The sequence below is a fragment of the Bos grunniens genome, chromosome 23 (assembly GCF_055505025.1).
Source record: "Bos grunniens cultivar Pamir isolate PY7600 chromosome 23, Bosgru_T2T1.0, whole genome shotgun sequence".
NCBI lineage: Eukaryota > Metazoa > Chordata > Mammalia > Artiodactyla > Bovidae > Bos > Bos grunniens.
In genome coordinates this window covers 52,331,273-52,352,220 of record NC_141187.1, presented here as the reverse complement: position 1 = coordinate 52,352,220, position 20,948 = coordinate 52,331,273, and the positions used below count along the sequence as shown (strand labels likewise).

Below are 20,948 nucleotides of genomic sequence, written 5' to 3'. Positions count from 1 at the left end.
CCTGGTCCCCAGAGCCAAGTCCTAGGGGCCCCTGGGGCCTCTCCCCCTGCACCCAGTCCATCCTGAGGGCCGGTGCTAGAGTCAGAAAGGAAACGGGAGGGAAGGAGGGGAGGATATGGATGAATGAAGGAATCACGTTACTCGTCCAGTTTCAGTCTTACAGTGGTTCCCAATGTTCTTGTTCAGTTCCTCAGTCGTGTCTGACTCTTCACAACTCCGTGGTCTGCAGCACGCTAGGCTTCCCTGTCCATCACCATCTCCCGGAGCTTGCTCAAACTCATGTCCATTGAGTTAATGATCAATCCAACCATCTCATCCTCTGTTGTCCCCTTCTCCTCCTGCCTGCAATCTTTCCCAGCATCAGGGTCTTTTCCAATGAGTCAGCTCTTCACATCAGGTGACTAAAGTATTAGAGCTTCAGCTTCAGCCTCAGTCCTTCCAATGAATATTCAGGATTTATTTCCTTCAGGATTATCTGGGTGATTGCCTTGCAGTTCAAGGACTCTCAACAGTCTTTTCCGACACCACAGCGCCATGACTGACGGATAAAACCCCAATTCTTCAGAACAGCCTCCAGGTTCTTTCCAGTCCAGCCCTGCTCAATCCTTCCAGCCCTGCCTGCCTCACCTTGGGCGCTCCCCGGCCCACACCCTCTGCCCGGGCCTGAGTGTACCTCCTGGGAGCGGGAGCCCTTTCCCACCAGTGACTCCGCCTGGTTGTTCCTCCTCCAGCCGCCCCTGGACCTCACCCCTCCCTCGGGCCCAGCTCCTCTGTCACCCCGGGAGCCCAGCCCATTCCCCACCGCATCACCAGCTCCGACCTTCTGACCCCATCGGGCCCGTTACGCTGCACAGAGGCACAACTCTTTGCTGTCCCTCTGAACCCACAGAAGAGGAAGAGCGTGTTTGATCAGTTCTATCCCTCGCCTCCTTTGTGACCTGATAGAGTCCTCCATACAATCAGCTTCCAACCCATAGAGCTTGTGGGTTCCAGCTCTGCTACCTAGGTGGGCTTCCGGGGTAGGAAGATGCTGTTGCTCCCTGTGCAGGTCTAACTGTCGCCCCGCCCTCCGGCATGGCCCGGTCCGCCCCGCCCCACCACGCCCGCCACTGCATCCCCCTCCCGCCCCGCCCCGCCCTTCCCACCCCGCTCCTCCTGCTCTGCCCCGATCTCAGGTCATCCCGCCCGGCCCCACTCCTCCAGCCCAGGTATTTGGGCCCCAGCGCCTCCATCCCTGCCCAGCCTGCTCCTACCGTGCTCGGTACGTGTGGGGTGGTTGGGCGGTGGCACCGGCCTGCCCGAGGCAGAAGGCGGGCAGATCGGGCGAGGGCTGGCACCGGGCTGGGTTTCCTTTCGGACCAGGTGGAGCGGCGGACGTCACGACGCTGTGAGTGTGGATCCTGGCCCCTGCGCTCTCTTGGGGTCCTGTGAAATGTGTATGCTTCTTACTGGCATGTGCATTGAATGGAGAAGAGCTGTCCCTTAATGGGGATCTTCCCCACCCATGGCTCGAACCTGGAGCTCCTGCACTGCAGGAGGATTCTTTACCATCTGAGCCACCAGGGAAGTCCAACTTCATTATCTATCTAAGCTAATTGAAATATCTCATCTCATCTGAAATATCTCATTAACAGTCTCACCAAGTCGTGAGACTGTTAATAAGCAGGCGGATTCCTTACCAGCTGAACCAAGGGAAGCCCAAGAATACTGAAGTGGGTAGCCTATCCCTTCTCCAGCACAGCTTTCCGACCCAGGGATCAAAGTGGGGTCTCCTACATTGCAGGCAGATTCTCTACCAACTGAGCAACTAGGGAAGTCCATGGGACTATCTTATCTTTGTTATATCTTCGTATACCTTCCCTAAAGGTGATAATGAGCTTTCCTGATAGCTCAGTTGGTAAAGAATCTGCCTGCGATGCAAGAGACCCTGGTTCGATTCCTGGGTCTGTAAGATCCCTTGGAGAATGGATAGACTACCCACTCCAGGATTCTTGGGCCTCCTTGTGGCTCAGCTGGTAAAGAATCCGCCTGCAATGTGGCAGACCTGGGTTCGATCCCTCGGTTGGAAAGATCCCCTGGAGAAGGGAAAGGCTACCCACTCCAGTATTCTGGCCTGGAGAATTCCATGGACTGTATAGTCCATGGGGTCGAAAGAGTCGGACATGACTGAGCGACATTCACCTTCACTTTCACGAATACCTTTCTTTGCACTTGACTTGAGCACAGCTGCAGAAATGCATTTCATAGCACTTTGAAGTGTATTTGAGGCTTTCCCGGTGGCTCAGTGTGAAAGAATCCACCTGCCAGTGCAGGAAACTCAGGTTTGATCTCTGGGTCCAGAAGATCCCCTGGAGGAGGCAACCCACTCCAGTATTCCTGCCTGAAGAATCCCATGGACAGAGGAGCCTGGCGGGCTGTAGCCCACGGGGTCATCAAAGAGTCGGACACGACTTAGTGACTGAACAGCAACAGCAATCCTTAATTACACTGGAAATACTGGGGCAGCACTTTATAGCGTCACTTGCACAGGGTGAGAAGAATCCCCGTCTTACTTTGTCAGTATTAGAAACGAATGGTTCTTGAACTGTTCATGTTTCTATTTGAAAAAGGATGTTTTGGTTTGCTCTCCACCCCTCTCTCTCTCTATGTCTTTTTGGGGAGTGGGGGGCGCTGCCATAATGATGAAGGCTGGACTGCAGAGTCATGAAAGGTTGTTTTTGAATCACACGAAGACACTGGGATTCTTGGCCCCCGGAGGAGAAGAATTCAATCTGGGGCCAGAGGCGAGGCCTGATCGCTCAGAGCTTTTGTGTAACAGTTTTATTAAAGTATAAAGGAGATAGAGAAAGCTTCTGACATAGGCATCAGAAGGGGGCAGAAAGAGTACCCCCTTGGTAGTGTTAGCAATGAAGTTATATACTCTCCAATGAATCCAAAGAATGTCTGGAGGTTGTAAAGACCTCACCAGACCTACTCCCATAATTTACATTTTAAGATAACAGAATTAGCCAGAAAGTTTAATCCAGAGACTATCCTCAGGCAGGATACATTATTGTTATATAATCCTAAGGACTGTAGAGAAGGAAAAAAGGTTTGTCCTTTCTTCCTCCTTGAGAATTCCAGACCCCTCTCTCCTTGGGGACCCCTAGACTCCTTATCAACCTGCCTAGGAAATAACTCTCTCAGTCATGACCTGGTGCTCAGCTCTCACTCTGCTCTTTGGAGCCCAGCAGAGCTAGGCTGCTTTTTATTTATTTATTTTTTAAATTTTATTTTATTTTTAAACTTTACAATATTGTATTAGTTTTGCCAAATATCGAAATGAATCCGCCACAGGTATACCCGCATTCCCCATCCTGAACCCTCCTCCCTCCTCCCTCCCCTCCCCTCCCTCTGGGTCGTCCCAGTGCACCAGCCCCAAGCATCTAGTACCGTGCATCAAACCTGGACTGGCGACTCGTTTCATACATGATATTATACATGTTTCAATGCTATTCTCCCAAATCTCCCCACCCTCTCCCTCTCCCACAGAGTCCATAAGACTGATCTATACATCGGTGTCTCTTTTGCAGTCTTGTACACAGGGTTATTGTTACCATCTTTCTAAATTCCATATATATGCGTTAGTATACTGTACTGGTGTTTTTCTTTCTGGCTTACTTCACTCTGTATAATAGGTTCCAGTTTCATCCATCTCATTAGAACTGGTTCAAATGTATTCTTTTTAATGGCTGAGTAATACTCCATTGTGTATATGTACCACAGCTTTCTTATCCATTCGTCTGCTGATGGACATCTAGGTTGCTTCCATGTCCTGGCTATTATAAACAGTGCTGCGATGAACACTGGGGTACAGGCATCTCTTTCAATTCTGGTTTCCTCAGTGTGTATGCCCAGCAGTGGGATTGCTGGATCATAAGGCAGTTCTATTTCCAGTTTTTTAAGGAATCTCCACACTGTTCTCCATAGTGGTTGTACTAGTTTGCATTCCCACCAACAGTTGAAGAGGGTTCCCTTTTCTCCACACCATCTCCAGCATTTATTGCTTGTAGACTTTTGGATCGCAGCCATTCTGACTGGCGTGAAATGGTACCTCATAGTGGTTTTGATTTGCATTTCTCTGATAATGAGTGATGTTGAGCATCTTTTCATGTGTTTGTTAGCCATCTGTATGTCTTCTTTGGAGAAATGTCTATTTAGTTCTTTGGCCCATTTTTTGATTGGGTCATTTATTTTTCTGGAATTGAGCTGTAGGAGTTGCTTGTATATTTTTGAGATTAGTTGTTTGTCCGTTGCTTCATTTGCTATTATTTTCTCCCATTCTGAAGGCTGCCTTTTCACCTTGCTAATAGTTTCCTTTGTTGTGCAGAAGCTTTTCATTTTAATTAGGTCCCATTTGTTTATTTTTGCTTTTATTTCCAAGATTCTGGGAGGTGGGTCATAGAGGATCCTGCTGTGATGTATGTCAGAGAGTGTTTTGCCTATGTTCTCCTCTAGGAGTTTTATAGTTTCTCGTCTTACATTTAGATCTTTAATACATTTTGAGTTTATTTTTGTGTAAGGTGTTAGAAAGTGTTCTAGTTTCATTCTTTTACAAGTGGTTGACCAGTTTTCCCAGCACCACTTGTTAAAGAGATTGTCTTTAATCCATTGTATATTCTTGCCTCCTTTGTCAAAGATAAGGTGTCCATAGGTGCGTGGATTTACCTCTGGGCTTTCTATTTTATTCCATTGATCAATATTTCTCTCTTTGTGCCAGTACCATACTGTCTTGATAACTGTGGCTTTGTAATAGAACCTGAAGTCAGGTAGGTTGATTCCTCCAGTTCCATTCTTCTTTTTCAAGATAGTTTTGGCTATTTGAGCTTTTTTGTATTTCCATACAAATTGTGAAATTATTTGTTCTAGCTCTGTGAAGAATACCGTTGGTAGTTTGATAGGGATTGCATTGAATCTATAAATTGCTTTTGGTAGTATACTCATTTTCATTATATTTATTCTTCCAATCCATGAACATGGTATATTTCTCCATCTATTAGTGTCCTCTTTGATTTCTTTCACCAGTGTTTTATAGTTTTCTATATATAGGTCTTTTGTTCTTTAGGTAGATATATTCCTAAGTATTTTATTCTTTTCCTTGCAATGGTGAAAGGAATTGTTTCCTTAATTTCTCTTTCAGTTTTCTCATTATTAGTGTATAGGAATGCAAGGGATTTCTGTGTGTTGATTTTATATCCTGCAACTTTACTATAATCATTGATTAGTTCTAGTAATTTTCTGGTGGAGTCTTTAGGGTTTTCTATGTAAAGGATCATGTCATCTGCAAATAGTGAGAGTTTTACTTCTTCTTTTCCAATTTGGATTCCTTTTATTTCTTTTTCTGCTCTGATTGCTGTGGCCAAAACTTCCAAAACTATGTTGAATAGTAATGGTGAAAGTGGGCACCCTTGTCTTGTTCCTGACTTTAGAGGAAATGCTTTCAGTTTTTCACCATTGAGGATAATGTTTGCTGTGGGTTTGTCATATATAGCTTTTATTATGTTGAGGTATGTTCCTTCTATTCCTGCTTTCTAGAGAGTTCTTATCATAAATGGATGTTGAATTTTGTCAAAGGCTTTCTCTGCATCTATTGAGATAATCGTATGGTTTTTGTTTTTCAATTTGTTAATGTGGTGTATAACATTGATTGATTTGCGGATATTGAAGAATCCTTGCATCCCTGGGATAAAGCCCACTTGGTCATGGTGTATGATCTTTCTAATGTGTTGTTGGATTCTGATTGCTAGAATTTTGTTAAGGATTTTTGCATCTATGTTCATCAGTGATATTGGCCTGTAGTTTTCTTTTTTTGTGGGATCTTTGTCAGGTTTTGGTATTAGGGTGATGGTGGCCTCATAGAATGAGTTTGGAAGTTTACCTTCCTCTGCAATTTTCTGGAAGAGTTTGAGCAGGATAGGTGTTAGCTCTTCTCTAAATTTTTGGTAGAATTCAGCTGTGAAGCTGTCTGGACCTGGGCTTTTGTTTGCTGGAAGATTTTTGATTACAGTTTCAATTTCCGTGCTTGTGATGGGTCTGTTAAGATTTTCTATTTCTTCCTGTTCCAGTTTTGGAAAGTTGTACTTTTCTAAGAATTTGCCTATTTCTTCCACGTTGTCCATTTTATTGGCATATAATTGCTGATAGTAGTCTCTTATGATCCTTTGTATTTCTGCGTTGTCTGTTGTGACCTCTCCATTTCCATTTCTAATTTTATTGATTTGATTTTTCTCCCTTTGTTTCTTGATGAGTCTGGCTAATGTTTTGTCAATTTTATTTATCCTTTCAAAGAACCAGCTTTTGGCTTTGTTGATTTTTGCTATGGTCTCTTTTGTTTCTTTTGCATTTATTTCTGCCCTAATTTTTAAGATTTCTTTCCTTCTACTAACCCTGGGGTTCTTCATTTCTTCCTTTTCTAGTTGCTTTAGGTGTAGGGTTAGGTTATTTATTTGACTTTTTTCTTGTTTCTTTAGGTATGCCTGTATTGCTATGAACTTTCCCCTTAGGACTGCTTTTAAAGTGTCCCATAGGTTTTGAGTTGTTGTGTTTTCATTTTCATTAGTTTCTATGCAAATTTTGATTTCTTTTTTGATTTCTTCTGTGATTTGTTGGTTATTCAGCAGGGTGTTGTTCAGCCTCCATATGTTGGAATTTTTAATAGTTTTTCTCCTGTAATTGAGATCTAATCTTACTGCATTGTGGTCAGAAAAGATGCTTGGAATGATTTCTATTTTTTTGAGTTTACCAAGGCTAGATTTATGGCCCAGGATGTGATCTATTCTGGAGAAGGTTCCATGTGCGCTTGAGAAAAAGGTGAAATTCATTGTTTTGGGATGAAATGTCCTATAGATATCAATTAGGTCTAACTGGTCTATTGTATCGTTTAACGTTTGTGTTTCCTTGTTAATTTTCTGTTTAGTTGATCTATCCATAGGTGTGAGTGGGGTATTAAAGTCTCCCACTATTATTGTGTTATTGTTAATTTCTCCTTTCATACTTGTTAGCATTTGTCTTACATATTGCGGCGCTCCCGTGTTGGGTGCATATATATTTATAATTGTTATATCTTCTTCTTGGATTGATCCTTTGATCATTAGGTAGTGACCATCTTTGTCTCTTTTCACAGACTTTGTTTTAAAGTCTATTTTATCTGATATGAGTATTGCTACTCCTGCTTTCTTTTGGTCCCTATTTGCATGGAAAATCTTTTTCCAGCCCTTCACTTTCAGTCCGTATGTGTCCCCTGTTTTGAGGTGGGTCTCTTGTAGACAACATATGTAGGGGTCTTGTTTTTGTATCCATTCAGCCAGTCTTTGTCTTTTGGTTGGGGCATTCAACCCATTTACATTTAAGGTAATTACTGATAAGTATGATCCCGTTGCCATTTACTTTATTGTTTTGGATTCGACTATCCTCAGGCAGGATACATTATTGTTATATAATCCTAAGGACTGTAGAGAAGGAAAAAAGGTTTGTCCTTTCTTCCTCCTTGAGAATTCCAGACCCCTCTCTCCTTGGGGACCCCTAGACTCCTTATCAACCTGTCTAGGAAATAACTCTCTCAGTCATGACCTGGTGCTCAGCTCTCACTATGCTCCTTGGAGCCCAGCAGAGCTAGGCTGCTTTTTAAATCAGCTCTTTCTGTAGCTGGTTTTGCTCCATTCTTTTCCCTGTTTTAAGACTTCTTCCTTGATTCTGGCTGCTCTTCAGGTCAGCCATCACATAGTTTGCTAATTATGCTCATTTTGTGTTGTTTCTGATAACTTTCCTTTGCACTGTTTCCTGAGTTGAGTCTGCAGGGCCTGAACTATCAGAGCAATTCACACCAGCCCTGGGTACAGGACCCTCCCGAGTTCCTGCCTGGGGAGCACAGTGCTGCCTCTGGTGTTCTGTCTCAGTGCCCCAGGGAGTGCACGAAGCACCGTTTCCTGTCTGATTTCGGGGCCTGTATCAGTGTGGGCTGTTCACTTATCTCCCGATTGACATATTTTCTGCCGTCAGAGTATCCTGAACAAACCTCTGGGCCTCACTGCTTCATTCCTTCCTTTTCAGTTTAGCGATTTCACAGGGAGTGGGTGTGCGCTCACCTTTAATGACCATCAGCAACTGTTGTCAGTGGATGGAAAGAACTACCAGCAGCCTCACTGTGGCCTTTGAAGACAAGTGCACTCTGCTTTTTTCTGTATTAGTGTTAAGGTATTGGATATTAAGGCCTGTCCTGCTGGCTCAGTGGAAAGAATCCTTCTGCAATGCAGGAGCCTTGGGTTCAGCCCTGGGTCAGAACGATCCCCTGGAGAAGGAAATGGCAACCCACTCCAGTATTCTTGCCTGGAAAATCCATGGACAGAGGGGCCAGGTAGGCTGTAGTCCATGGAGTCACAAAAGAATCAGACATGACTTAGCTGCTAAGCAAGAAATTGGATATTAAAGATGGAAGAGAATGTGTGTGGGGGGAGTGTTTCCTCTCCTCTACATTCTTCCTGGCTGGTCTAGAAATTAAATTGACCTAAGACAAATCAATAGCAGAAAACCAACGCCATTGAATTTTGTGCCAACCTCGAAGATACAAGACTCAAGAAGTGACAAGGCAGGCAGCTTTGTGTGTTTGAAGTGCCGGGGGCCACCACGGGAGATCCCACCCGTGACAAAGGTCATGCAGAGGAGACCTGACAGGCAAAGGCAGATCAGGACTCGAGGGACCCCCGGACCTGCTGGAGCATCTGCCCTGAAACCGAAGTCTGTCTGTCCACTGTTTAGTATACTATGCCTTTCACCAACTCTTGTGACATTAGCAGGGGGCTCTCCCTGACCACCTTTCGCTGAAAAAAGAATCAACTTAGGGCTCTAGTTATAGTCTCCTGGGCTTGAAAGGAGTATTTCAACCCTAACCTCTCTGTTCGCATTTTAGCTTGCTTGGCAGGTTTATCCGTGCCCTTACAACTAACGCACATCATTGCTCACAACTCCCCAACCATGAAAGGCACGGGAAGCCTAGGCATTCTAAAAGTCCTAATGAGCACAGAGCCCTTTGAGGGATGAAAGGTTATTAGAACAGTACTGGTAAAGGGCTTCATTGTCGGGCCAGGGCTTGCTGCCAGGCCCCCATATCCCTGTCCATTTGCACCTGGGAGTGCGCTAGTTAATGTAGCTGGAATGTAAGAAAACAAGCAGCAGCCTTGGTGTTAACCGCATCATACCTTTGAGCTAGTACGTTCTTTCTTTGTTGTGACCCACTGCACCTTTGCTCCGTGAGAATGTAACTTTATTTAGTACTTTCTGAGGCTGGGAGACATAAAGAAAAAACACTTTAGGGGAAAACAAGTTTTCTGGCTGATCACCCTTTATCAGGAAAGAGTCATGAAATGTTAACAGGCCGCAGGGCCAGACATAACATAAGACCCTTGTTTATGAATAGCTATGCAAAAAATGTCCTGGTTTTGATAAAGGTAAAACTGATGTAATGTTGGGCTGATTCTGCATGACTTTGTATCTTTCACTTCTGGAAATGTGTGACTCAGGGTATAAAAGCCCCTTTTGAAAATAAAGTTACAGACCCATTCCACCTAAGCTGAGTCTCCCTGTGTCATTCTTTCTTTCTCTCTCTCTCTCTTTCTTTTTCCAGGCTGATTCCCTGGAGCACAGAGGCTCTCTGAGTTCACTTTTTTGCCCGGGCTTCTAAGACCAAATCGGGAAGGTGTCCTGCGTCTTCACCCCACCGAGACGGCGCCTGTGGCCTCCGTGAACAGAGCAAGTCCCGTGCCGGGGGCTTTATTGGCTTTCTGTGTAAACCAAGGAATATCAGGCTCCTTTTTTCTCTTTATTCTTTCTCCTTTATTCTCTTATCATTCAATCCCGGGTCATCAGGTTCCAGTTCATTATAAGACCCATGTTATCTCTATCACCAATGCCATCCTTCCCGAGGATACCCTTGGATCCTGCTGGGGGTGGACCCCGTCAGTGAAGATTTGACAAAACAAGGGGTTTTTGCCTGGGGAGCAAGTTCGTGAAGTAACAGGGTTTGCTGGTTTCTTGTACAGCCTTTTCAGCCTTTCATTTCCCTCTTTGGCCATAAAGATGTCTCTCTGCCTCCTGGTACAGGGAGGGTATTTCCACGTGGAGATTTATATTCAGCTTTCAGGGTGAGCAGAAGGGCAGAGCACGTTTTTTGCACCGTTTCTCAAGTCTCTTTACTTCAGAGCAATCAGTATGCTGCCGTGAAGTGTTCTGGGGTGAGCTGCCCTGCACGCTATCAGGAGCACAGATTACCTGGTGCGTCCCTGTCCTCATGCAGGGAGCAGAAATCAGGGAGCTGACGCAGGGCCCGGAGTGGGGCTGCCAACCTGCACGCCCTGTGGCTTCGCGCCTTTCCTCGGGCTCACCTGCTTGTTTCTCCCACGTCGGTATCTAGGACTGACGCTGCTTTCTGTTGAAGAACTGGGGATCTCTCAGCTGTCATCCCTTCCCACCAGGCAGAGAGGCCCTGAACCTTCGCGCACCCCCGCCCCTCCCCACAGTGTCCTGTTCTGGACCGAACGCCCTCCGTGGCGGGGCTGTTGACCTCCGAGGCCGGGCCCTGGAGGTGGATGTGGGCGCATCCCAAGCCCTTGTCCTGAGTGGGGTGAGCAGGCCCTGAGCCTGGGCACAGGGCCCTGGATTTGAACTTTGGCACAGGTGGAGGTTCCATAGGAGGAGACCTGGGCATAAGGGGGTTTGTGTTTGAGGCTTTCATGCTTCTTTGTACGGGATTTACGTGTCTTTTATCTCAAGGCTTCAGGTTATGCTAATCGGGGTCTTTCTCTCTCTTTACATAATGTTCAACTTGTGTAACTGTGTGTTTGGATTGATCATTTTGAATGATTCTTGTTATAAAATCGTACCTATAGGCCCCAAACACACCGAACAATCTAGAAATGGGAGCAAAAGCATACAGCTCCTTCCCGACCCTCCCAGGCCGTGTCCCAGCACACTCTGTATGTCAGCAGCATGTCTCAGCCGTGTTCACGTGTTAGAAGCCCACAAGGAGGGTCTGAGGCCCCGAGGAAACCGAGTTTTGTGCGTGTACCTGTTTGCTCGTCCAAGCAGAGCGTCAGTGCTAACAACAGTTAAGAGCGGAGTGAGACGTGGCCGACCTGTGGCCTGAATTTGCGTGACACTGATTTTAAATCCATCCTTTCAGCCTCGCCACCATGGATGCGCTGTCAGAAGCAAACGGCACGTTTGCCTTGACCCTTCTGAAAAAACTGGGTGAGGGCAACTCGAAGAATGTGCTTATTGCACCCCTAAGCATCTCCTCTGCCCTGGCCATGGTCCTCCTGGGGGCCAGGGGCAACACCGCAGCCCAGATGTGCCAGGTACGTTCGGGAAGCCAGTTCTGGGCGGCGGCCGATGCTCTTTCCTTTGCCCATGAGCCAGTGTCCGCGATCTGACTCCCAAAGGCCTTGCTCGGCAGACAGGCCTTGCTCTCCTGTAGTCAGGGCGTACCTCACTCGTGTGTTTTTATCTGTTTTTTTTTTTCAGACTCTTTCTCTAAACAAGAGCAGTGGGGGAGGTGAAGATGTCCACCAGGGTTTCCAGAACCTTCTCTGCGAAGTTAATAGGACGGACACACGGTACTTGCTCAGAACTGCCAATAGGCTTTTTGGAGAGAAGACTTACAATTTCCTCTCAGTAAGTCCTACTCCCGATTGCCTGAAGCAGATAGAGACTGAGGTTGTGTGGAGACGGGAGGCGGGCCTTGTGGTGCAGACAGGCCTTGTGGGCTGAGACCCACACGGAGGGCGGGGTGTGGGACTCCAGTCACGACCTCACACTTCCTGGAACCGTTTGGTCATTGGCTGTAAGAGGAGCCCTGTAACAGCCTTGTTCACATATTCATGAAGCTTCAGTGAGATGATTGTCAGAGGACTAACACGGATCATACCACAATTGCAGAGGAGTTGGCCCAAAGAAAGACGTGATTAAATAGAATATTTCTGGTGTTGTTTTTCACATGTTGGAAGTATTTTGTGCATTGTGAGACTTGCTCAATTCTTTTATACATGTAAATATTTTGATTATCTTTTCCTGTGCAGAATTTTTTTTTAAGTTTATGTCTATTTGACTCTGTTTCTATTTAATTACAGTGCTTCATGATTTTTAAATTTTTTTCATACACACCTCAAGTAACCTGTGAGTGTGTTCTTATTATATAAAACGCAGACAGAGCCAGAGTCCTCCCACACTCTCTTCCACGTCGCCCCCACCCCCAGTCTGAGGGCTTGTCCCCCGTACCTAGAGAAAGGCTTTGCATCTCACTACCTGTGTGGCTGCTGTTCAGTCACTGAGCCGTGTCCGACTCTTTCTGACCCCGTGGGCTGCAGCAGCCCAGGCTCCTCTGTCCTCTACTGCATCCCAGAGTTTGCTCAGAGTCACGTCCATTGGGTCGGTGATGCATCCAACCCCTCGTCCTCTGTCCCCCCTTCTCCTTTGCCTTCGATGTCTCCCAGCATCAGGGTCTTTTCCGATGGGTCGGCTCTTCGTATCTGGTGGCCACAGTGATGGGGCTTCAGCCTCAGCAGCAGCGTGTGTCCACCTCACCCTTCCTCACGGTGGCGGGCGGCGTGCTCAGTGGTGGCTGTACCAAGACACAGCCGCCAGCCCCGGGTGGGCGTGGGGTGGGGCCCAGCCTGGGCCGAGCCGGCAGGGACCCTGTGTGTGTGGTTCTGTCCTGTGTGTACGTGCTACTCCAGATGGACTTTAGAGGGAAGGGACAGAGGGAGGCTCTCAGATCTCAGTGAATTCTGCCTCATTCCCACTCCGATGGCTGCAGCCCTTCCCGTCATCCTCAGGAAGGGTAGCAGGTGGGCATGTCCACCCTCTGCTCAGCACTGCAGGTGCTCAGCCTTTAACATTCTGATTGCTCACGAGACTGAGCAGCTTTGCATGTCACTCAAAAATTTGTATCTTTTCTGAAAGTGCCGATTTATATGTCCTTTGTGTAGTTTTACTTTTGGGGTTTATGTCTTTTTAAAAAAAAATTAGTTCTTTGTATGTTTAGGATAGCAATCCTATTCTGTTATATGACTTTTTTCATTATTTTCCACACTTGTTTCAGACTCTAAATTAACTGTTTTAAAACAGGTGGTGTAAAGTGAATGTAGTCACCATGAGGTCAAATATTGGTAATTTTGTACAGCTCGGTGTGAATTTTTTTTACAACCTGGTTTACTTGTTTTTATCAGTCTTAGCTACATGCTATTTTATTATCTCTTTGTATGAGCCTTAGATATACAGAAAAGCAAAATTTCCATTAAACAAAAAGAATTGGCTAATTTTCCCTAACTTCTTTTTTTTTTCTGGTGGATATTTAAAGAAAAGCATTGATATTTATTTATTTATTTTAATTGGAGACTAATTACTTACAATATTGTAGTGGTTTTGCGATATACTTATGAATCTGCCATGGGTGTACACGTGTTCCCCATCCTGAACCCCCTTCCACCTCCCTCCCCACACCATCCCCCTGGGTCATCCCACTGCACCAGCCTGGAGCATCCTATGTCATGCATCAAACCTGGACTGGCGATTCATTTCATATATGATATTATACATGTTTGAATGTCATTCTCCCAAATCATCCCACCCTCGCCCTCTCCCACAGAGTCCAAAAGACTGTTCTGTACATCTGTGTCTCTTTTGCTGTCTTGCATACAGGGTTATTGTTACTATCTTTCTAAATTCCATATATATGCATTCGTATACTGTATTGGTGTTTTTCTTTCTGGCTTACTTCACTCTGTATAATAGGCTCCAGTTTCATCCCTCTCATTGGAACTGATTCAAATGTATTCTTTTAATGGCTGAGTAACACTCCATTGTGTATATGTACCACAGCTTTCTTATCCATTCGTCTGCTGATGGACATCTAGGTTGCTTCCATGTCCTGGCTATTATAAACAGTGCTGCAATGAACATTGGGGTACACGTGTCTCTTTCCCTTCTGGTTTCCTCAGTGTGTATGCCCAGCAGTGGGATTGCTGGATCATAAGGCAGTTCTATTTCCAGTTTTTTAAGGAACCTCCACACTGTTCTCCATAGTGGCTGTACTAGTTTGCATTCCCACCAACAGTGTAAGAGGGTTCCCTTTTCTCCACACCCTCTCCAGCAATTATGCTTGTAGTCTTTTGGATCCCAGCCATTCTGACTGGCGTGAAATGGTACCTCATAGTGGTTTTGATTTGCATTTCTCTGATAATGAGTGATGTTGAGCATCTCTTCATGTGTTTGTTAGCCACCTGTATGTCTTCTTTGGAGAAATGTCTGTTTAGTTCTTTGGGCCACTTTTTGATTGGATTGTTTATTTTTCTGGAACTGAGCTGCAGCAGTTGCTTGTATATTTTTGAGATTAGTTTTTTGTCCGTTGCTTCATTTGCTATTATTTTCTCCTGTTCTGAAGGCTGTTTTTTCACCTTGCTTAGAGTGTCCTTTGTTGTGCAGAAGATTTTAATTTTAATTAGGTCCCATTTGTTTATTTTTGCTTTTATTTCCAATATTCTGGGAGGTGGGTCAGAGAGGATCCTGCTGTGATGTATGTCGGAGTGTTTTGCCTATGTTCTCCTCTAGGAGTTTTATAGTTTCTGGTCTTACATTTAGATCTTTAATCCATTTTGAGTTTATTTTTGTGTATGGTGTTAGAAAGTGTTCTAGTTTCATTCTTTTACAAGTGGTTGACCAGTTTTCCCAGCACCACTTGTTAAAGAGATTGTCTTTTCTCCATTGTATATTCTTGCCTCCTTTCAGAGACAAGGTGTCCATAGGTGTGTGGATTTATCTCTGGGCTTTCTATTTTGTGGCATTGATCTAGATCTCTGTCTTTGTGCCAGTACCATACTGTCTTGATGACTGTGGCTTTGTAGTAGAGCCTGAAGTCAGGCAGGTTGATTCCTCCAGTTCCATTCTTCTTTCTCAAGATTGCTTTGGCTATTTGAGCTTTTTGTGTTTCCATACAAATTGTGAAATTATTTGTTCTAGCTCTGTGAAAAATACCGTTGGTAGCTTGATAGGGATTGCATTGAACCTATAGATTGCTTTGGGTAAAATATGGAATGCTTCATGAATTTGCGTGTCATCCCTGCGCAGGGGCCATGCTAATCTTCTCTGTATCGTTCCATTTTACTGTATGTGCTGCCGAAGTGAGCACTCATTGTTTTTTCGATGAATTTGTGGGGGAGAAAGTAGTCTCCCCATCCTATTCCTCTGCCTTCTTAGGAAGCCCCAAGAAAAGCATTGATATTTAGAACGTTATTTTGATATGGAATACAAAATCAAAAGATGAGAAATATTTGTCAGTTATTTCATAGTGATCAAGTATTCCCAGAATCCAATACCAATCGTAATGTATAATTAGATATTCCTTTAGTTTGCTTTTTGACTGGTCATTACTTACTAAATAGTATTTTAAGAAGCAGGCACTTATTTTCAGATGTGTTTAAAAGCTGTTGAAATCACCAAGGGTATGATGAGGTATCGACTTGTAGGTGACCACTTTGCTTCCAGACCATTTTCTTAGACTGAGAGACTGATATCTTTTTCAAAAGCCCCGATTAAGAAGTGGAGCAGTAGGTTGGCAGAGCCTGAATGATGTGAGGGTTCTATGAAATGAGGCACCTGGACCACAAGATACAGGGTCCACAGTGTGCGGAGAACTCAGCCACGTGACATCGGCAGAGCCAATTCTCCTGGTCCTCAGAGCACCTCTGAGACGTAGCTACTGCTGCGTCCTTGCTTCCAGGGGGCGAGGAAGCCAGAGAGACGCTGCACCTTTCCAGGGTCACGCGGCAGTGACGCCTGGAACGTGTGCTGGCGGCAGCGTTGCCGCATCGCCTCTCTTGAACGGCTGTGTTGTTGTTGTTTAGTCGCTAAGTCGTGTCTGACTCCTTGGAACCCATGGACTGTAGCCCTCCAGGCTCCTCTGTGCGTGGGACTGTCCAGGCAAGAATACTGGAGTGCGTTCCCATTTCCTTCTCCAGGGGATCTTCCGCACAAGATCAAACCCTTGTCTCCAACGTTTGCAGGCGAATTCTTTACCACTGTGCCACCTGGGAAGCCTGTGATTTTACTCAGTTATTTATTCAATGTAGTTGAAAATGGAGAAACCGGATTGAAGTTTAATTCTGCACATTCGTTTGTACATTCACAAGTAACCATCAAATGATCAGTGTTCAGGTTGGCGCGGTGAAGAAGTAAGCTCTTGGCGTTGTCTGTTTCTGTAGCCATGTGATTCTGTCATTCCGTCTCTCCTAGTCTTTCAAAGATTCCTGCCGCAAATTCTACCAAGCAGAGATGGAAGAGCTGGGCTTTGTCTGCGCTACGGAGGAGTCCAGGAAGCACATAAACACCTGGGTAGCCGAAAAGACAGAAGGTGAGGACGTGTCACTACTTTTGTTTGCACAGTATTTGAATCAGTCTTATTTTCCATCAGTTCCTTCCCAAGACCATCAAATGTAAACAGAAATGGCTTTTTTTCTCTATAAAACTGAAAACTTTCAAATCCACTTCTGAAATTTAATCAGTAATCAATTTCTCTAGCTTCCCCCCTCCTCATCAATATTTGGTGCACCTCTTCCAGAACAATCACACTTTGACTTTTGGCTGTTGCAGTTAATGTTCATATAGTCTGCCTTTTCACAAAGGGCGGAAGGAAGACTCTGGATTGGGCTCCACCTCCCTGCCTGTGCAGCAGAGCACATGCTCTGCGGGTCGCTGAGCATCACTGCAGGACACTCGGTCAAGCCCTCGTCCACCTGCGCTTCTTCGTTTTCGTGCTCTGCACGCTGGCTTCGGCCTCTCCCCTTCAGGACAGTCCCCTCACGTTGTAGACCAAACATTCCTTTTTCTGTCACTGTGAATTATCCTGCCCTATTATTTGTTCATTGTATGTGTTTTATGCAACTCATGGTATTTTCTGAGCGGAGACATTAAGGTTTTTGTCGCTGATTTAGCTTTAGGGGCCAGACTCCCTGCATGGGTTTCCCTGGTGGCTCGGATGGTAAAGATACACCTGCCAATGCAGGAGAGGCGGGTTGGATCCCTGGGTCAGAAAGATCCCCTGGAGAAGGAAATGGGAACCTGCTCCAGTATTCTTGCCTGGGGAACCCCATGGATGCAACACCCTGGTGGGCTACAGTCCACAGAGTCACAAAGAGTGGGACCCAACTTAGTGAGTAAACAGACAACTCCCTGTTTGTGGTTGTCTGGGGGACAGGGAACCCTCTGGTCTGTGCACTGACTCCTGCATGGGACGGACCAGTAAGTACTGTGCCCTTCACCTCCACCAGGTAACCCTGTTAGCTAACTGGTTCTTTAAATCTTTGCAGGTAAAATTAGAGACTTGCTGTCTGCAAATTCTGTCTACCCCATGACATGTCTGGTTCTCGTGAATGCCATCTACTTCAAAGGGAACTGGGACAAACAGTTTTACAAAGTGCACACCAAGGAAAGGCCTTTCCAAGTCAGCAAGGTGAATAAGAATGTGTCATAAAGCGAAGGAGGTTCTTGGAAATGGTCTCTGGGGTCCCCTTGGTTTATGGAGCTTGAGAGGAGGCTGACCTTAAGGAATTTGTGCTTCTTGTGGCCCTGGCGGTCAGATGTGGATCTGGGCAAACCCTGGCTTCCTCTTCCCTATTCCTCCTCTGGTGTATCATCAGGGGAGGTCCATGCGGCCGGTGTTCTGTCTTGTATCACACATCCCACGGGGCAGCTCACAGGTGTCTGGGCCTCCGAGAACTCCGGAGATCCAGTTCAAACTCCAGACCGTGGCTGTGACGCTCCATGGGCCTGGATCCTACCATCTGTCCCCCTCCTGTCAGGAGCTACCTATACAGATGCCTTTCTCTGCAGAGCTATCCAGAAGCCTCCCTAGCGGTCTCCCCAGCCCAGGTTCCTGGTTCCTGTGTCCCTCCTCTGAGCTCTCACAGAGCCCGTGGCCTCTCACAGTGGCTCTGATCTCCCAGAGCCCCTCGGGCCCATGTGCAGGACCAGGGAGGTTACTTGGAAGTTTTCCTGAGGACCGTGGCTGGGCTGAGAGTGGTCGGGGTAGGAAGCACAAGTCAGATTGTTTTGTCTTTTTTTTTTTTTTTAATAATTGTATCTATTTGTCTTGGCTGTGCCCGGTCTTCTTGCCACGAGCCTTTCCTGCAGCTGCCGTGGTGGAGGCCCTCTTGGCTCGGTGCTCGGGCTTCTCCTGCCGGTGCTTCTCTTGGTGCAGAGCTCAGGCTCCAGGCCCGTGACCTCAGGAGCTGCGGCTCCCGGGCTCTCAGCCCAGGCTCAGTAGTTGTGGCCCGTGGGCTTAGAAGCCCCTGGGCTGTGGGGTGTTCCAAGACCAGGGATGGAGCCTGTGTCTCCTGCATTGGAAGGCGGTTATTTACCCCTGAGCCACCAGGGCAGCCCTGTTGTCTTTAAAACTAGAGCAACATGGTTTGCTCATGGGTCACCTGTGGGGCGCGAAAGGCACCCAGGACTCTCCAGGGTTTGACGGCGGGATGAGTGGTGTCGGCACGAGCAGAGATGGGAAGGTATAGATGGAGAAGGTGGAGGGGAACACGAGCCGCCAGTGTGGGAGCCGAACTGGAGGCTCCTTTGCGTCCAGATGCAGATGTCAGGTGGGCAGGAGCCGGGGGAGAGGTCCTGCCGGGAATGTCCATGTGGAGCCCTCCTGGGTCGGCAGGAGAACAGCTCCTGAGGCCTGAGTGCTGGGAACCAGGGGTGGGAGCTGGAGCCGTTCAGATGAGCTGATGACATAGAACTGAGGTGAGTCTGGAAGACAAGACAGAGTGTGTGGGCGCAGGTGGACGGCTCTGATGACTCTTCCAGCATGTCCACAGGTCTTATTTCAACTTAAGGTTTATCCATTTCCTTTATAGAATGTGCAGAAACCTGTGCAAATGATGTTCAGGAAGTCCACCTTTAAAATGACCTACATTGCAGAAATCTGCACCCAGATTCTGGTGCTTCCCTATGTCGGCCAAGAGCTGAACATGGTCATCCTGCTGCCCAGAGAAAGAACTGACTTGAACACGGTAACCAGGCAGCCATGGCCCCGGGGCCCAGGTCTAATCTGGATCCCTGCCGGGCACTGGGCTCTGGGAACTTGTGTGCAGCCGGCAGGCCGCTCCGGGCCCACAGGGCGCGGAGCGTGGGTCGCAGCGGACGGTCCCAGAGGCAGCACTGATGCAGCCACTGAGATCTCCTACCTTCTCCTCCAGGTCGAGAAGGCCCTGACCTATGAGAAATTTGTCATGTGGACGAAGCCGGACATGCTGGCCGAGGAGGAGGTGGAGGTGTTCCTGCCCCGCTTCACGCTGGAGGAGAGTTATGACATGGAGTGCGTCCTCCGAGACCTGGGCATGACCGACGGCTTCAACACGGCCCGGGCCGACTTCAGCGGGCTGTCGTGCCAGCCAGGCCTGCACCTGTCCAAGGTCGTGCACAAGCCCTTCATGGAGGTCACCGAGGAGGGCACGGAGGCCGTGGCCGCCTCAGAGGCCAGGATCAGGGGGCTATCCCTGAGGACCGTTCCCCGGTTCTGTGCCAACCGCCCCTTCCTCTTCTTCATCCAGCACAGCAGTACCGGGGCCATCCTGTTCTGTGGCCGCTTCTGCTCGCCGTGACGAGGTGGTTGGGGCCCCCCGTTGCCCCTCACCACTGTCCCCGATCTCTGCGAAGAGCTGGAACCCAGGTGACCTGGCGAGGTCCACAAATAAAGGGCTGATCGAGACCGCCTGTGTGTGTCTCTGTGTGTGTGTGTGTCTGTGGGTGTGTCTGTGTGTGTGTTTGCATGCCTGTGTGTCTGTGTGTGTCTGTGTGTGTGCACGCGCCCGTGTGTGTGTGTGTATGCGCCTGTGTGTGTCTGTGTGTGTCTCTTTAGTGTGCGTGTGTGTGTGTCTGTGTGTGTGTGCTCGCCTGTGTGTATCTGTGCGTGTGTGTCTGTGTGTGTGTCTGTCTTTGGTGTGTGTATGTCTGTGCTTGTGTCTGTGTGTGCATGTGCCTGTGTGTGTCTGTGTGTGTCTGTGTGTGTCTCTTTAGTGTGCGTGTGTGTGTCTGTGTGTGTGTGCTCGCCTGTGTGTATCTGTGCGTGTGTGTCTGTGTGTGTCTGTCTTTGGTGTGTGTATGTCTGTGTGTGTGTCTGTGTGTCTGTATGTGTGTGTGTGCACGCGCCTGTGTGCGTGTGTGTCTGTGTGTGTGTCTGTTTATGGGTGTGTGTCTGTGTGTGTGTCTGTGTGTCTGTGATGTGTGTATGTCTGTGTGTGTCTGTGTGTGTGTGTGTGTGTGCGTGTGTGTGTGTGTGTGCCTACCCATGTGTTCTCGTGTCCCGTGCCTTCTCAGAACTGCAGCTGCCATCGGAGGTGGGTGCTCGGTGGTCCTGTCGGTGGGCAGCACTGGCTGCCTGCTCTCTGGGTCCTCCCTCTGCCCGCCCCGTCCAGGCCTTTGAGGAGAGCACTGTCTGCTCTGGGCCTGAAAGGATGAGCGGGGCTTCCCTGTCTCCTCTGCTCAGTGGCCCTGCTCCTGAGACCAGAGCGAAGCAGAGGCTATGGCAGCCACAGGCAGGAGGAGCAGGCCTCAGAGACCCCCAAACGTGAGCCCTCCAGAAACCAGCAGAAGAGGGGAGGGCCGTGAACCCAGACCAGAGAAGTCCATCCCCGAGCCACTGTGTCTGCACTGGAGGGTCTGTGGTCAGAGGCGAGTTCAACTGCTTGACCGTGCACACTCCTGAGCATGCTCAGTTGCCCACGGGGTCAGAGATGAGCAGACAGGTCCTGTTCACAAGATGGGGGCGTTTCAGACCACGTCATGGATGTACACCGGGTGACTTTCCATCCTGCCACTGGTACTGGAGATAAAGAGGCGGCTAAGGTTTCAACCAATCCATCCTAAAG

General features: G+C 47.5%; 1 protein-coding gene and 1 non-coding gene across 4 annotated transcripts; one reads left to right on the top strand and one right to left on the bottom strand.

Moving 5' to 3' along the window:
* The first annotated feature begins 1,173 nt into the window (after positions 1-1,173).
* On the top strand, positions 1,174-19,789 carry LOC147347853 (serpin B6-like). Of its 3 annotated transcripts, none has more exons than XM_086370463.1 (7): positions 1,174-1,261; positions 11,213-11,387; positions 11,554-11,703; positions 16,318-16,435; positions 17,391-17,533; positions 18,936-19,091; positions 19,278-19,789. In XM_086370463.1, exons 2-7 carry the CDS (start codon positions 11,223-11,225, stop codon positions 19,680-19,682), a joined length of 1,137 nt encoding a protein of 378 aa, XP_086226589.1. In that variant the 5' UTR covers positions 1,174-1,261; positions 11,213-11,222; the 3' UTR covers positions 19,683-19,789. The 3 variants fall into 3 exon arrangements, with proteins under 3 accessions (XP_086226589.1, XP_086226592.1, XP_086226590.1); XM_086370466.1 differs by having other exon boundaries at positions 1,178-1,387; XM_086370464.1 differs by lacking the exon at positions 18,936-19,091 and having other exon boundaries at positions 1,253-1,387.
* Positions 15,109-15,214, bottom strand: LOC147347854 (U6 spliceosomal RNA). The gene has a single exon (XR_015153299.1). It is a non-coding gene; the product is annotated as a U6 spliceosomal RNA (small nuclear RNA).
* Positions 19,790-20,948: the final 1,159 nt, after the last annotated feature.